The following is a 15,570-nucleotide window of genomic DNA, read 5'->3' on the forward strand; positions in this document are numbered from 1 at the left end:
GAGTAGCTAAGATTACAGGCGTGAACCACCAGTGTCCAGTGCACCTATACTTCTTTATTAGCCCTGAAAGGTATAGGAACGCCTGAATACTAATTGAGGCACACAGACCAATGGACACACCTTGTACCAAGACAGACAGGCCAGACCTACAGGCAAACACTGACCATCACGGTTGGACAGAAGCTGCACCAGGCCATTCAGGCAGGTGTCACGGACTCGGCCTATGTTCGTTGCACAGCGTCCAATGGCCTGGATCGTGGCTGCCACAAAGTCTTTGTCCATGCTGCGGATGTAGGTCTATGGGACATCACGACAGAGTGACCCCAGGTAGACAGTGACCCCCCAGTGACTCTGCAGGCTCGAGGTGACCTTCAGGAAGACTGGGATCCCTCATTTTATGCCTCATCATTCAGATACTAAATCTTGGAAAAGAGTGACACCCACTGGTCCATCCAGGGACTCCTCAGCCCAAAGCTGGCAGAAGGCACTGGAAGAGGGACCTGAGACAACAGTTTCACCAGCTTTGGGCTCTTAAGGGAAGACGTGACGCGCCAGGGCACTTCTCACTGAGCACAAGAGTCTGAAGGGTGCCTCTCCTGAACCCTCTGGCTAGGAGTTGCCCCCTGGCCTGTACCTGGAATTCCCGCAGGACGGTGGGAATGTTGGTCTCATTGGCCAGGTTGGTCAGCACTTCCAGCTGCAGTGAGAGCGGACAGAGGGAAGAGTGGCCACGGCGTCTTCTGTGCGTTCACAACACACTTCACACACCAGAAAACCACCTTCCTCACAGCCCAAAGCACGCTTTCCGTGTCCAGAATGTAGGAGGAACAGCTTCCTCTTACATGGACTCCCTGACACAGGGCTTACGGTATCATATCTCCTCCATTAGAAACCTAAGGCTTCCTGTTGCTTTTAGGATAGAGAGCAAGGTCTTGACCAGCACCTGTAAGCCCCTAAATGATCTGACCCATCCATCTCTCACCTCCCACCACTCTCCCTTCCCTTTTATGCTTCAGTCATTCCCCTGTCCTTCTTCAGGGTCTCCTCAGATGCTGCTCCCTGACTGGCGCAGTTCTGCCATTTCTGACCCCTGCATCTACCTAGGTAATGTGCATTCATTTCTCAAGTCTCGGCTCAAACCTCATCATCTCAAGGAAAACTTCGCCGACAGGACCAGGTGAGCTCTCCCTCCCCCTACTTCACACTTGTTTCTTGCCTTATTTCCATAACTGGATTTTACATTCATTTTTCGATTAGCTGATTAATGTCTCCTCCCAACCCAACTGAGGGCCGGGTTCTGATTATTTTGCTCCATCTCGAATCCGGGAACAATGAGCTACATACACAGCAAATGTTCTGTGAGAGTTAACCCTTACTGAAGGAAATCCACCGGTAATGGCTGACACGTCAGGAGTGGGATGGAGCCTTGGGGCGGGGCACTTCTCCTCTTGGTACTTTTCCATGAAAGCCCAGGTGTGTGAGCGAGAGACAGAAAACCTCAGTGGGAAGCCTGAGCCTTGGAATCGGCAGTCCTGTGACCTCGGGGTAGTGCTCTCAGTGCCCTCGTTTCCTTCAATCTATGTTTTGTCTGGTTTTTTAACATCAAATGCACCTAATACACACTTCTTACGGTTATTATGAAAACCAAGTTACTTTTTCTGCTTAGAGACCCTGGAGGACACCAGGCAAAAGGACGTCTGCAGCTGTCTCAGCCCTGGGCTCAGCCGCAGAAACAGGCTGGGGGGTGGGGGTGCCATACCGCATGCCCTCCATCACTCACCTTCAGGATCTTGATCTGGGTGGGGTCAGTGGACCTGATGTAGAAGCTCTTCAGGTAGGGCTCAAACATACCCTGCACAAGAGGGGAACCCACGGAGCTCCAGTGCAGCCCGGGTCAGCCTATCCCGACACTGGGCCCTCCACACTGCCCTCCCCTCCACATCTCAGATCTGACGCACCTTTCTTCACTGGGCATTCGCCCCTCAGTGGCCCCTCAGGATCCAGGCCCTCTCCTAGCATGCATTTGGGATCACCCCCTTCCCCCATCTGTGCACAGCCAAGGCAATTCCCATCTTGGCCTGGTAGTTCCCCAGCCCCCACCCTCTGCCCCAGCATCACCCTAGGTCCTGAAAGAGCTGACCCTGGTCAGGCATAGCAGGCCTGGGTCATGTGCTCACCCGGCGTTTGATGGACATGGTAGCCACATTCTGGAGCACTACATACTGCACCTCACTGTGGAGAGGGGAGGTCAGAGGGCTCCCGGCCCCTCGGTGGAGACAGGGGGCAGCAGGGCAGGGAAAGACAAGTAGGCGGGGGTGGGGAGAAGGAAACATGGGAGAGGCAGGAGTGAGTGACCGTGGAGTGAGGAGGATGCTAGGGGAGGAGGACTAGCTGCCAACAGAGGTGGGCGTCATCTTGCGTCTGCTGCCCCCGAGTTCAGGGCCCGGGGGCGAGGCGGCCCGGGGGCGGGGCGGCCCGGGGGCGGGGCGAGGCGGGGCGGCCCGGGGGCGGGGGTCATCGCACCTGTGGCTGCGCAGCAGACGCACGAGCGCCTTGGCGATGACGCCCACCTCCGCCTTGGGCGCCAGGTGGAAGTAGAGCTGCGCCACCGCCATGACCACCGCGGCGCTGCGGCTCTGCAGCAGCGGCTTGGTGTTGCGCAGCAGCAGCCGGTGGTCGGGGTCCATGATGTAGGGCTTCCGGGCAGGGAGCGCCGCGGCGGCCTCCGCCTCGGACCCCGGAGCCTTGGCGTCGTCCTCCTCCGAGCCGTAGAAGGCCTTCTCGGGGCTCTCCTCCAGCAGGGACTCCTGGGAGAGGGTTGTGGGGCACAGGTGGGCCGCGGGCGACTCCCCGCGACCCTCCCGCCCGCTGGGCCCGGTCACTCACGTTCTGCGTGGGGCTCAGGAACTGCGTGCGCGCGTAGCGGGTCAGCATGCTGATGATGACCACCTGGCCCCACTCCTCCACGTCGATGAGCAGGTTGCACAGCTTGCGGTAGTTTTTGTGAATGAGGTCGATGCGCTCCGGGCACACCTCCTCGAAGGCCATCACCACGCTGCCGGCCACCAGCTGAGGCACACAGGCAAGGAAGGGAACCAGACCTGGGTCCCGCACTGCCCGGTGCCGATTCGCAGCTCGCCCCGCAGTCCCTGATGCACCCACCGTGGTCTTGTCCGCCAGAAGCTTCTCAATGACCTCTATCAACTGGTCCTTCTGGTCAGAGTCCAAACTGGGGGAGAGAGTGTTGACAGCATTTGCCTCTCCTGCCCCAGCCGCCCGAGCCATGTCACCTGCACACCCCCTGTTCCTAAAGGGGGGTGAGCCCCACCCTACTGTCTTCCCTCTCAAGCCACGTGGGGAGCAGCCAAGACTTGGCAGAGGGCAGAGGTGGCTGGGGGCTTAAGAGCCAGTCCCCTGAGGGGCAATCCGGGCGTACCTGTAGAGTTTGGGGATGGCATGGGCTGCCGTTTTGCGCACGTAGGGCGACATGTCTGAGGCGGCTTCCTTGATGGCCAGCATCATGATGGGTACTATGATGGGCACACGGATGCTAGAGAGAACGCGCAGGGCACTGGCACGGATCAGCTGGTTGGGATCCTAAGGGCACACATGCAGTCACAGCCGTGAGAGGGAACCAGGTGTCCTGGATGGGGAGGCCATGCACCTTTGGGAATCACTATCCCTGGCTACTGCCTACCACCTCCTGCCCTGAGGCTGATGACATGCCAGAGCTGGGTACCTGGGGGCTCTGGCTTCAGAAACCTCACACCTGAACAGGTGTGGCAAGAGGTAGCGCTGCCCTAGAGTTCCTGAAGCACTTCCAGTTCCTTAGTCGTGGGGGTGTCTTGTGTTTACGCTAAGGTGACTGCCAGCAAATGCAGGCTGGTCTCTTCCAGAGCTCACTGTCACCCGCCTCTCTCCCAGCAGCCTCTCAAAGAGTACTCTTCTTCCACAGTGTTTAAAACAGAATAGGTGCGTGGGCCCCTCCTCTACACACCCGATCTGAGCACTGGCTCCACTGTGTGACAGCCATGGAGCTTAGGGCTGTCTTCTCGCTGCTGGCAGAGAATGATGGAAAATGGGGGAAATGCTGGAATGTTACAGAAAGATATGTGCTACCCTGATTTTCTAAAATGGAGAAAGAGCTGCAGGACTGCAGGTGAAGTTGATGATTATTCCTGGCCAAATTCTGGAACTGAGTTTTAAACAGGAGGTTTAGGAGCATTTACTAAAAAAGCAGGCGTCTGTACTTTCTCAGAGAGAACTTCATATCACATCAACTACTGACACTTGATTTTCTTTTTTGTACTTAGGCAGTGGAGTTTGAACTCAGGGCCTCGCACTTGCAAGGCAGGCATTCTACCACTTGAGCCACTCCGACAGCCCTTAACATTTTACTTGGAAATGACTGTAATCACAAAAGGTTTTCTTTCTTTTTTTGTGGTGCTGAGGGGATTAAACCCAGGCCTGGAGCACTAGGCAAGCACTCATCACTGAGCTACACCCTCCAGTACCTGTTTTTCTTTTTGATGGGGTATCTAGGGTGGTAAATGATAGTAACTGTATCTTGACTTCACGAAGGCATTCCTGGGAGTCTCACACAGCATGTCCTGTATTGCCATTTTTGATGCAGGCCTTTTGTTTCATCTAATGTGCAAGCATTTTAAGAATAGAATTCAGGCTGTATCACGATAGCCCTTTGTATATGATAAATGTTAGGACTTTTCTTGCTATTGAATAAGATCCTTCTTATTAAGAAAGGAAAATGCTGCTGGGTGCCAGTGGCTCACACCTGTAATCCTAGCTACTCAGGAGGCAGAGATCAGAAGGATCACAGTTCAAAGCCAGCCCAGGGAAATAGTTCAAGACACCCTATCTTGAAAAAACCCATCACAAAAAAAGGGCTGGTGGAGTGGCTCAAGGTGCAGGCCCTGAGTTCAAACCCTAGAACCACAAAAAAAAAAAAAAAAAAAAAAGGAAAATGCCAGCTGATAGTACAGTTAGATGGGTCTGCAACTTGATAAAATGTTCTTAGGGTTTTACTAACAGATCAGTATCAACTTGGAAACGTTATTTGGAGTTGGTGCTCTGGTCCAAATAGCTTATCGGTATCTTCAAGACACACAATTGAGAGACAAAATTAAAATTCAGATTCACCTGGCTGGACTGGGTGCGGTGGTAAACGCATGCAATCCCAACTACCCAGCAGGCAAAGACAGAGGACTGAAAACCATGAGGCTGGTCCAAGCAAGTTAGTAAGACTATGTGTCAGAATAAAATAGAAAATAAAAAGGACTGGGGTGAAGCCCAGTGGTAGAGCACTTGCCTCGCAGGCTTGAGGCCCTCGGTTCAATCCTCATACTGCAAAAAAGCAAGAATTGCCTTGGTTTGGGCACTGCTAAATCAGTAAAATGAAGCATAGTAAGATTTTCCTAGGGGTTTCAAGGAATCATCTGCACAATGACAGGATGTGGGAGGGCCCAGGTTATCAACCAGAGGTGTGACTGCAGAGATGTCCACTAAGAAGAAAACGCAGCTTCAGGCTGGGCAGACAAAAAGAAAGGAGGACCCTGGACAGATCTAACTAGTTCCAGTGCATAGCACAGGCCAAAAACCAGTAAAAACAACAACAAAAAAAAACAAGTTGTAACAAAATGCAGGTATAGTATGATTCCATTTATAAAACAGTAGTACATTTTGTCTAGGAGTGCATAAGTAAGCAGTAAAAGAATAAATAAAAGCATATGAATGATAGAAGATACATAGGAGGCTCTGGCTTCTTGGGCACATGCCTTTTGTGAGTCTGAAATTTAAAAAAAAATTTTTTTTTGCAGTGCTGGGATTGAATCCAGGGCCTTACCCATGCTTGAAATAAATTTTTAAAAATTATAGCTATGGGGCCAGATGCAGAGGCTCACAGCTGTAATGCCACCTAGTCAGGAGGCAGAGACTGGGCTGATCACAGCTCCAGGCCAGCCCAGGCAAAAAGTTAGGAAGACCCCATCCTAATAAAGCATGGTGGCACACCTGCCATCCCTGCTACACAGAAGGAAGGAAGGAGAATAGCAAGGCCAAACGTGAGACCCTATCCAGAAAAATAAAGCAAAAAAGGGCTGGGGAGAATGGCTCAAGTGGTAGAGCACCTACGTAGTAAGCTCAAGGCCTGAGTTCAACTTGGTACTATTTAAAAAAAGAAAAAGGAAGGAAGGAAGGATAGCTATGTAAGTTTCAACACAACAAACAACAAGCCAAGCTACTTTGGAGGCAGAAGTAGCAGAATTGCAGTCCAAGGTCAGCCCAGGCAAACATGCAAGACCCTATGTGAAAAGTGAGCTAAAAGCAAGAGGACCCGGAGTGTGTCTCAAGTGGTTCTGAGTTCAATCCCCAGTACTGCACAACACAAACAAAACCCAGGTGTAACTGTGTTTGGATGGAGCAAGCGGTGTGCCCCATGGCTTTGTGAAGGAGTGTTCCCTGTGCCTGTGGCTCTGAGACCATGTGTCAGTGATATTCTACAACAAAGGCTGGCAGGCTATAGACCTGGGGCCAAATCCACCTGCTGCCTAGTTTTAAGTAAGGATTTACTGGAACACAACTGTACCCTCTTGCTTATGTGCCACAAGTGCAAACTTGTATGGCTGCGATGGTAAGGCTGTAAAACCCACAATACTATTTGGCACGTTATAGAAAGCTTGCAGAGTGCTGTTTTAAGAAATTATTGCATTGATTAGAAATAAGGGCAAAATAGTTTCTGCTGGGTATTGAGGGGGGGAGAGGGAGGGGGCGGAGTGGGTGGTAAGGGAGGGGGTGGGGGCAGGGGAGAAATGACCCAAGCCTTGTATGCACATATGAATAATAAAAGAAAAATGAAAAAAAGAAAAGAAATTATTGCATTGAGTTGGACTAAATGAACTCTGGTTTTCTAAAGGGGGGTGGTATAGACTGTAGAAACTACAGAAGAATGTCAAATTTGTACAAAATTCCAAAATGGTTCTTTTTTAGGGGAAAGGGACTTGAACTTAGGGCCTCACACTTGCCAGGCAGGTGTTCTACCACTTGGCCCCCAGCCAGCCTGTTTTTTTGTTTTTTTGCTATATCTTTCAGATAGAGTCTTGCATTCTTGCCTGGGGCCAGTTTCAAACCCAGATCCTCCTACCTATGCCTCCTACATAGCTGGAATTATAGACATGCACCACCATGCATGTTAAGATAGTGGTCTCACTAACTTTTTGCCTGGGCTGGCTTTGAACTGTAATCCTCCCAATCTCTGCCTCTCAATTAGCAGAATAGTTTTTATAAAATAATTTAACCTCTGATTCAAACAAAAAGAGCATTTTCCAACCTGAGATGGATGCCATGGTTTTGACTTGTAAAAAGACTAACAGAATGGATGACACAGAGACACTCAAGCCCTTACTAAATGCATGCAGACTCTGTCAGCCCTCCTGCAGCCACAGATTAAAAGCAGAGTGAGCTCTAGATTTGAGCCAATCCTCAGTCTGCCCAGCAACCTTCGGAATCTCTGGATTATGAAAAGATGAGCTAAGCATTTCAGAGTCCTGCTCACAGGTGTCTGAACTCAAGTGTGGAAAGGAGGGGAGGCGGCGGTTATAATCAGAGCTGGAAAGTCCAGTATGGACAGAGAGAGGCAACCTTCACCCTGGACTTAAACCATCAGGACAGCAACTGGAGGCTTGTGCATGCCGCTAACATGAATTCAACTCAGTTCTGGACAGAACAGAGCAGAAGTGAGAATACTGAGAATTCAGACAGCGCAGAACTCAGCCCACTACATTTGAAAGGGCTTCCCGCTGTCCCTCCCCTCTTCTTAGGTGATTTCAACTTCTGCCTGCCTCAGATTGCATTTCATTACGATAAATAATCCACAAAACCCTGAGTTCAAACCCCAGTACCACCAACACCTCCCAAAGCCCAACAGCTATAAGGCAGGTGTTTAAAGACAGGTGTTGTGAGGCAGCCATCAGCTCTTCCCGCTCTGGAGGAATCACTGGTTGCACAGAACTTACAGAAAATGGAACCCTCAGGGTTGGTTTTGATAATGTGTTTTTGTTTTGTCCTCTGTGGTGACCTTAGAGTCAGCCCCCAAGGAGATATCTCTCCTGTGTGGTACACTTTGTTTTCTTCTCGGGGGACCTCATTTGCTCTCCACAAACCCTTCTGTCCTCCCTAGCAACTTCCAGGAGAAAAGGTTCTCACAGCCATTGTTCTGTCTACAGATTCCTGAATGAGTGAGCCTGTTCCTGCCAGGGCCCAGGGGTGAGGAGTCCCGGTCATCAGAATCCTTTTTCACAAGGCTGACCCCCGCCTGACTGGACCACAATTCACATCGTTACACCTGGAGGTGAGGACTGAGAGGGTCTCCAGAAGCCCACGATTCACACTGGAGGCAGCCTGCTGTGGTCTGAATGTCTCCACCAAAACTTGTGTTAAAATTTAATCCCCACTGTGAGGTATAAACATCAGGTAGGACCAGGTGGGACCTTTAAGACACCTCTTAACAGGTGAGTCAGGAGGGCTCTGAACTGATGGGTTCATGGGCTATCCCAAGAGTGGATCTGTTATAAAGCCAGCTTGGCTCAGTCTTTTGTGTGTACCCCACTCACCACGTGACACCCTGGGTCACCTCGGGACTTTTCAGAGTCCCCACCAGCAAAAGGCCCTCACCAGAGGTGGCCTCTGAGTTGAGCAAATGTCCATTCTTTACAGATTGCCCAGTCTGTTTCACTCAGCTATAGTTGGAGACTAAGACACAGCCATGACCACAGGCTCCTCAGAGGTGGGGAGACACAGGCCCTGCCCTCCCACTTTACCTCTCCAGCCCCCCTGAGTCTGGCCTCCACTCCCTGAGGGCCTGGCTGGGCCCTGACTCTGACCCTTCCAACTTTCACATGCAGGAAGGGGCCGCTCCCGGAGCCCACTCCTCCCACACGGCCCCAGTGAGGCCCAGCCCAAGGAGGCGCTTGGAGACCTCTGACCTTCAGGCCACGTTGGAAGGTGGAGATGGACAGCAGGGCCAGGTCTTGCTGCTCTTCAGCATAGCGTACCAGGTACACGTACACAAGCTTCTTCACCTGGGGGAGGGACAGTGGGTTTCTCAGCAGGGGCTGGTCTCTCCCCCTCGGGGACGTCACCACACAGCCAGCTGCCGTCTGAGGGCACAGACTCTTCCAGCAGGAGACAGACTCCTCCAGGGGGCCTCAGGTCCTTCAGCCTGACCCGCATATGGTTCAGGGACAGTCCCCAGTCCCCGGCAGGTCGGGCAGCTTGAGCTTGGTCCTGGCCTTGCTGGGGCGGGAGAGCCCACCATGGGGAGCGCTCACCTCTATGTTCTTACAGGCTACGTTCTTCACCACTGCAGGAAATAGGTCCGAGGCGTTCTTCCCACGGGCGATCATCTGGATAGAGCAGGGGCGGAGAGGGAGGAATCATGGCACTGATGAAAAGGAGACCACAGATGCCAAGGTGTCCCCCTCCATGGACTTCCGCTCCCTCCCTGCTCACCGCCACAATCCTCTTCATGGCCTCCAGCTTGAGGGAATCCTTGTTAGTGTCCAGCATCTCCTTCAGGTCATCATGCCTGGTGAGATGCATACAGGTCACTGAGGACCAAGGGTGGGGGTGAGGTATCAACGACCAAAGAAGGGACATGGAAAAGGAAGGCTCAGGCGAGAGCCTGAAGGACAGGGAGCAGAGCCGTGGAGGGGTAAAGCACGGGTTAGGAGACTTGGGGTGCCACGAGAAACGTGGGCCAGCCAGTGTGAGGTGCTGAATCTTGTCTCCCCATCAAAAGTCCTAACCCCTCCTGCCTCAGGATGGGACTTTATCTGGAAGCATTCATTAAGATGTAATTAGAGATGTGCCCTGACTTACCACAGCGCTACATTAAGTAGAAATGTGTTTAATACGTCGTCATGTGGCCTAGTCTCCCTCAAACCTGCTGCCGTCCCTGGGTCAGCCTGCCGTCGGGCCGGGGGTGAAAGCACGCTACTGCGAATTGCTAGCCCAGTAAGGACCAAAATTCCAAGTAGTTTCTACTGAACACACACCACTCTCACACCATCGTGAAGTCAAAAGTCACAGGGGGAACCCCTGTGTCAGGGACCCACCCCACCCCCTTCTGTACTGGGGAGCAAACCCAGAGCCTGGTGCACGCTAGGCAAGTGCTCTACCACCCAAGCCACAACCCCAGCCCTTTTGTTTGTTTGTTGTTTTAGTGAAAGTGACATTAAAGCTTATTAGGAAAGAAATAAGTTTTAAACAGACCTAAAGTCTATTGAGAACGATATTGCTATAAAGTTTATTAGAATAAAGACACATTCAGGAGTGAAAGTGGGTCATCTCAGAGAGGTCGAGAACAACTTGTTTGGTTTTTTTTTTAATTTCTGAAACAGGATCTCCCTAACTTTGTCTGGGCTGGCCTTGAATTCTGATCCTCCTGCCTTGCCTCCCAAGTAGCTGGGATTGCAGGCATGAACCACCACACCTGGCTCACCATCTGTACTTAGGTTAAATGAGGTTATATTATAGTAGAGTGGGTCCCTAGTCCAATATGTCTTGTGTTTCGTTGGCGTTTTGGTTTTTGTTTGTTTTGACACAGGGTCTCATGACATAGCTCAGGCTGGCCTGCAACTTTCTGTGTAACCCAAACTGGCCTCTTGATCCTCCTGCTTCAATCTCCCCAGTGCCAGTGTTGGGAATACAGGTGAGCGCTTGGGTTTTTTTGTTTTGTTTTGTTTTTTGGCAGCACTGGGGTTTGAACTCAGGGCCTGACACTTGGAAGGCAGGCGCTCTACCACTTGAGTCACTCCATCAACCCTTTTTTGTGTTGGGTATTTTTGAGATAGGGTCTTGAGAACTATTTGCCTGGGCTGGCCTCGAATTGTGAGCCCCCTGATCTTTGCCCCTCGAGTAACTAGGATTACAGGTGTGAGCCACCAGTGCCTGGCTCCTCTGGTATTCTTGTAAGACAGTCACTCGAAGAGACACAGACACAAGGAGAACACTGTGTGAAGACAGAACACTGGAAAGGTGTATCTACAAGCCAGGCAATGCCAGAGTGCCAGCAAACCACCAGGCAAGGAGGGGCAAGGAAAAGCCCCTGAAGTCCTAGAGGAATCCAGCCCTGCTGCCACCTTGATTTCAGACTTCTGGCCTCCAGAACTGGGAGATGGTAAATTTCTACTGTTCTAAGCACCTAGTTTGTGGTACTTTGTTTCAGAGACAGAGCCGGGTGAGAAAGGAGGGGCTGAGGGAGGGGAGGTGTGGACCTTGCTCAGGATGCAGGACCAGGTGGATGGAGGAAGACCCACAGAAGGGAAGCAGTGTGAGAGCAGGTGGAGCACCCTTGCCCCACACTGAGTGTCTACAGGTCTTGCCCTCACCAATCACACTGACTCCAAGGACTGGACAGGTCCCAGAGACTCCACAGAGGGCCTGACAACAAAGGCCAGGCCTGTCACTCAACATTCAACAGTCATTTGAGGAACTTATAAAAACAAATATATGAACAAGTGAACCCTTGTACAAGTCTGAGGAGAATAAAAGCAGTGGCTTTGACCAACCTATAAACTTTCTGCAACATGCACTGAGATTTCAAAAGGACATTTTTGTCAAATTTTGTGAAGTAGCAGCAAAATTTATCTGGGGGAAAATGAGAAGGTAAGCTTTCTAGAGAATATTTTGGGGAAAGGAAGAGAATTATGACAGGCAACTCATCCTACTAGACACTGAAACATAAAGCAGCATGACGATGATAAAAGCTGTATGGTGTCAGGTTAAAAAAACAGAGGACCAAAGGTCCTAGGGAGAAATTTCACAGAAGGATCTAAGTTTACACATTAGGATTAAATAACTCACCAACAGATAAATGCTGCTGGAGCTTCTGTGTAGTGAAGAATTTAACTTATGCATGTATTTCATACATGAATCAACCCTACATTTGCTTAAGAAGTTACTTTTAAATATGGAAGGAGGAAATGTTATTTTTAAGATCATAAAATTATCAGTAACAAGATGCCTACATTTAATTTTTTTTAACTTTGGTATATAAAAAATAAATTCAAGAGAAAAAAAAAAAAGCAAGCCAGAAGCTGGTGAGCATGCCTATAATCTTAGCTACTCAGGAGGCAGAGATCAGGAGGATTGCTGTTCAAAGCCAGTCCAGGCAAACAGTTTGTGAGATCTACCTCTAAAAAACCCATCACCAAAAAAAATAGGACTGGTGGAGTGACTCAAGGTATAGGCTCTGAGTTCAAGCCCCAGTACTGCAAAAAAAAAAAAAAAAAGTCTCTCTGTTGTTCAAATTGACACAGCCATTATACTACAAAAAATAATTAATCTCTGCCTCCCATTTCTGAGACAGAGCTCCTATTTGGCCCCAGTCCCTGACAAAGAACTCCTACGGCCTTCACAGTTCCTCACTGATGGGATATGTGACATGGCACCTACATTCCTTAGCATTCCCTGGGGACAGGAGCATCTTCTGTCATTAGAAGGTTGGGACTTTGAGTCCCAACCTCCAAAGATGGGAGACGGTTGAAGGTTGAGTTGAGCACCAATGGTCAACCACAGCTCTGTAATGCTACGTCCGCAGGAACCCAAAGGTACAGAAGGCACAGAAATTCACACCTCTCCACATTCACCTGCATCCTTTATAATAATGGGTAAGTACAGAACAGTTTCCCTGAGTTCTGTGAGCTGGTCACAGAGCTAAGCCTGAGGCAGGGGTCCTCGGGACTCCCCGTTTATGGCCGGTTGATCAGAATGGGTGATGAGCTAATGCTTGCAATTATCGTCTGCCACCAGCTGGGCGTGGGACTGATGTACTGGCCTGTGGATCTGACATACTCTCCAGGTGGACAGTGTCAAAATGAACCTGCCTTCTAAGACATCCAGTTGATGTCTGCCAGAGAACTGGTTGCTGGTGGAGGGAAAGCCTCACACATTTTGGTGACCAGAAGTGAAATGTCCTCTGCTTTTTCTCTCTTGTGACTGTTCTCCTGCCTTTGCATGGTCTTCCCTTGTGAGTTCCTCTGTCTGAATTCCCTCTTCTTATCAAAAGACCCCAGTCCTATTAGATTAGGGCCAACCCTGATGACCTCACTGTAGCTTAATCACCGCTTCCAAGTAAGGGAATGCTCCAAGGTACTGGGGGCCAGCACTTCAACATAAAAATGTGTGGGGAGGAGATAATTCAGCCCACTATAGCAACAAAAGGGTAAATATTTGAAATACGGTGAAGAAAAGTTTAGTATTCAAAACTGATTTTAAAAACTGGTATAAAGCTGGAGGAGTGGTCCACATGATAGAGTGTTGCCTGGCAAGGGTGAGGCCCTGTGTTCACACCCCAGTGCTGTCAAAAAAAAAACCTGATATAAATGTGTAAGACCCGTGTCCAGTAGTCATGGTCAAGGCCACAGCGCAAGGCCATCTGCTTGCTGCACCAGAGAGACTCATCTCCGCGCTGTTCCCACTCGGCAAGTGAGCCGTGAGTGAGTGCTCCCCAGCCAAGTCTCTGGCCAGTGACCAACCTGCTCACCCACACCAGAAGACAGTGATGAATGAACTCACGAACGTGTCACATAGCCTACCCAAGCTGCGTGGCAGCGACCGCTCCCAGTGCCGGGGCAATCCCACACCCACCAGCTGTGCACCCAGCTGCGCACGGACCCGGTGACCTGGAAACTGCAGCGTCAGGACCAGGTGCACAAAGCCAGCCTCGAGAACTATCTCGATGGCAGAAATTAAAAAGCAGTGAACACAGGTGAGCCCCGGCCACGGAACATCCAGAAACAACGGAAATCCGAAACTAGGACTCAAGCTAGGAGCGGGAACAGGGCGACCTCCACCACGGGAAAGCGGGAAAGCGTAAGGGCCCAGGGTCGGGGAGGTAGAAACCCGCCAGCGCCCAGTGACAGTGAGGAAGAGGGTGCGACAGAGGCACAGGCCCTCGACTGGCCTGAGTCCCGGGCCCAGCATTGCTACGTTCCCAGATCCTCCATCTACAAACTCACACCACGGACCCCACGCCCAGTGTCACCAGTCACCTCACACCACAGAAAACTCCCCACGCCCAGTGTCACCGCAGTCACCTAACATCACAGACCCCACACCCAGAGCCACCGCAGTCACCTCACACCACAGACCCCACACCCAGTGTCACCGCAGTCACCTCACACCACGGACCCCACGCCCAGGGTCACCACAGTCACCTCACACCACGGACCCCACGCCCAGGGTCACCACAGTCACCTCACACCACGGACCCCACGCCCAGTGTCACCGCAGTCACCTCACACCACGGACCCCACGCCCAGTGTCACCGCAGTCACCTCACACCACGGACCCCACGCCCAGTGTCACCACAGTCACCTCACACCACGGACCCCACGCCCAGTGTCACCGCAGTCACCTCACACCACAGACCCCACGCCCAGTGTCACCGCAGTCACCTCACACCACAGACCCCACGCCCAGTGTCACCGCAGTCACCTCACACCACGGACCCCACACCCAGTGTCACCGCAGTCACCTCACACCACGGACCCCACGCCCAGTGTCACCGCAGTCACCTCACACCACAGACCCCACACAAAATTCGAACACCTATACACACACCTCACCTATACAACCACAAATGCATACAACCACGCACTCCTCCATGTTCTCCTACACCCTCATGTAGACATGTACACTCCACCTTGTCCCCACAGTCACACCTGCCACAGTCACACCTGCCACACGTACAACTTTGATAAAAGTTGGCCTGTCCAGTCTCATTCACCGAAACGGCCAGTGGACTCCTCTTTAAGATATCTGATGGCGAGGCAGTGGGGTGACTCCTGCCTATAATCCCAGCTATTCTGAAGGCAGAGATTGATAGAATCACAGCTCTGGGCAAAAAGTTGGCCATATTCCATCTCCTCATTAAACTGGGAGTGGCACCTGTCATCCCAGCTACAGAGGACGCATAGGTAGGAGGACCACGCTGTGAGGACGCCCTGGGCACAAGGGGTGAAGCTCTACCTGAAGACTAACTAACAGCAGAAAAGGCTGGAGCTGTGGGACCCTGCAACCTCCCTCTGGGGGCTCAGCCTGGAGGGGAGGGGCTCACTCCTCACCGGCCTTCAGGGGAGGTGGGCAGTGTTGGCTGGGGCTGCTGTGGCTCTAAGTGTCCCCTAAGCTGACCTCACACCGAAGTGTCACCCACATGCTCTCAGATGCCACAGGTCCCCGTCAAATGCACACGCCCCAGGACACTGCACCCACCCAGCCTGGCGCCTGCATTCCAGAAGCTGAGGGGAGGGACCACCGGGTATAGGCGTGAGGCACACAGCGTCAGGTGCCCGCTGACCAGACTCCCCCAGCTCAGGGGGAGAGGCCCAGGGAAGGAGAGACACACAGCTACACCGAGGCCATGAAACATTCATCTCCGCTCGGATTCCCCTCCACTGCACTGGCCTGACCCAGCCTGAGGGACTCTCCTGGGAGTGGCTGGAGCAAGCCAGGGGGTCAGACATGGTATCTGAAGCCCATCAGGCTCCCCTCTTC

The 15,570-nt window shown here is 51.7% G+C and overlaps 1 protein-coding gene across 2 annotated transcripts in view; it reads right to left on the bottom strand.

The window, feature by feature from the left end:
- Positions 1-15,570, bottom strand: part of Ap3b2 (adaptor related protein complex 3 subunit beta 2) — a 32,497-nt gene that overhangs the window by 13,176 nt on the left and 3,751 nt on the right. For both annotated transcript variants that reach the window (XM_074061978.1, XM_074061979.1), the window contains exons 2-12: positions 9,523-9,598; positions 9,342-9,416; positions 8,997-9,092; positions 3,437-3,597; positions 3,163-3,229; positions 2,887-3,069; positions 2,524-2,807; positions 2,178-2,232; positions 1,781-1,852; positions 635-697; positions 165-297 (exon numbers count right to left, since the gene is read on the bottom strand). In XM_074061978.1, the coding sequence (XP_073918079.1) occupies positions 165-297; positions 635-697; positions 1,781-1,852; positions 2,178-2,232; positions 2,524-2,807; positions 2,887-3,069; positions 3,163-3,229; positions 3,437-3,597; positions 8,997-9,092; positions 9,342-9,416; positions 9,523-9,598 (1,265 nt within the window). The remainder of the gene's footprint in view (positions 1-164; positions 298-634; positions 698-1,780; positions 1,853-2,177; positions 2,233-2,523; positions 2,808-2,886; positions 3,070-3,162; positions 3,230-3,436; positions 3,598-8,996; positions 9,093-9,341; positions 9,417-9,522; positions 9,599-15,570) is intronic.

This window comes from Castor canadensis, chromosome 19 (assembly GCF_047511655.1).
Source record: "Castor canadensis chromosome 19, mCasCan1.hap1v2, whole genome shotgun sequence".
Taxonomy (NCBI): domain Eukaryota; kingdom Metazoa; phylum Chordata; class Mammalia; order Rodentia; family Castoridae; genus Castor; species Castor canadensis.